The 1,213-nt window shown below is 40.5% G+C and overlaps 1 protein-coding gene across 1 annotated transcript in view; it reads left to right on the top strand.

Moving 5' to 3' along the window:
• Window positions 1-214: 214 nt before the first annotated feature.
• LOC119591589 (protein cornichon homolog 4-like) overlaps window positions 215-1,213 on the top strand; it is a 7,686-nt gene continuing 6,687 nt past the window's right edge. The window contains exon 1 of the mRNA XM_037940351.1: window positions 215-513. Within this exon, the coding sequence (XP_037796279.1) occupies window positions 406-513 (108 nt within the window). The 5' untranslated portion in view covers window positions 215-405. The remainder of the gene's footprint in view (window positions 514-1,213) is intronic.

Genomic DNA, 1,213 nt, shown 5'->3' on the forward strand with positions numbered 1-1,213 from the left:
AGCGTGTGTGTGTGTTTATTTATTAATTAATATGCACGAGTCTATACACGTATAAATATGCATTTTTGGATGTTTAAATCAACCCATGAAAACGAAGTGGTCGGCCTCTCTCGACGAGATATCGTTGGGTACGTTGGTAACGGGATTTATAAAAACTTTCCATGTGAAAGCTATACATTACTGAAAATAAATAAAGCTCTATGCCATAGCTTCCGAGGGCGACAGTGCGAGCAAGCAGCAGCCCCGACGCCTCCGGACGGAATTCCTTCCGCAACAAACGCGCTGGATATCGATGTAAACACGGCAGGACGGGACGGGACGCGGATGCCCGAGACACGGCCATTCGCTGCTGACTTCTCTTCCTCGACTTGAAAAGACGCCCCTTGGCACAGCACGAGTGGAACGATGGAGGAACCTGTGCCCAACCAAGATGATTCTATATCCCTGGACACGGCGGTGTTTGTGTTCTCCCTCTTCGACACGGGAGCGCTGTTGTTTCTGCTAGTCTACTATGTATCCTTCTATGATGGAATGGGCCTTCCTGGGATATTAGTTGCTTTCAGGGGCTGCATGGCTTGAGGGGGTCCTGGCTTGAGACTTATGGGATCAGCCAAACACTTGTTGGAACAGAACTGAACGGGAATGGATGTATGAGGAATAAATGGTATAATTACAGTTTGGGTATATTATGATTACAGTTAGGAAATACATACAGTATAACCTAAATATTACTTTCAGTTGATAAGTTGATAAGATGTTTCTCTTATATGATTTAGTTGGCAAAAAGTAAAATCAAAAAAATATTTGTCTTTAAATATTAAATATATTAATCATAACTACTTTTCATTGCAGTGTGCATGATGTTGTGTGTATGATTTGTAGACCTTGTCAAGTTGTCAGATTCAAAACGTGTCCAAGCACTATCCCTATTCATTACCCTTTGCTACAGTGCTGAGGGTGTGTAACTAACACCTGATTCTTATTACTAGATTTCTAAAAATTAGGTAACTTTTTAATTTTCTAGTTTTTACAAATAATAAATAACAAAACAAATAAGATATGCCAAGGCATTGAACAAAACAGTGATGACACTGGCACATGTGAAATAGTATATTGTAGGTGCCATATGAAGAACATATATGTTATGCTGAAGATTTTTGGTGAGGGAAAGCAATTTAATGCCAGGCTGAGGCATAATTTACTGCTGCACCCC

Source organism: Penaeus monodon, chromosome 28 (assembly GCF_015228065.2).
Source record: "Penaeus monodon isolate SGIC_2016 chromosome 28, NSTDA_Pmon_1, whole genome shotgun sequence".
Classification (NCBI taxonomy): domain Eukaryota; kingdom Metazoa; phylum Arthropoda; class Malacostraca; order Decapoda; family Penaeidae; genus Penaeus; species Penaeus monodon.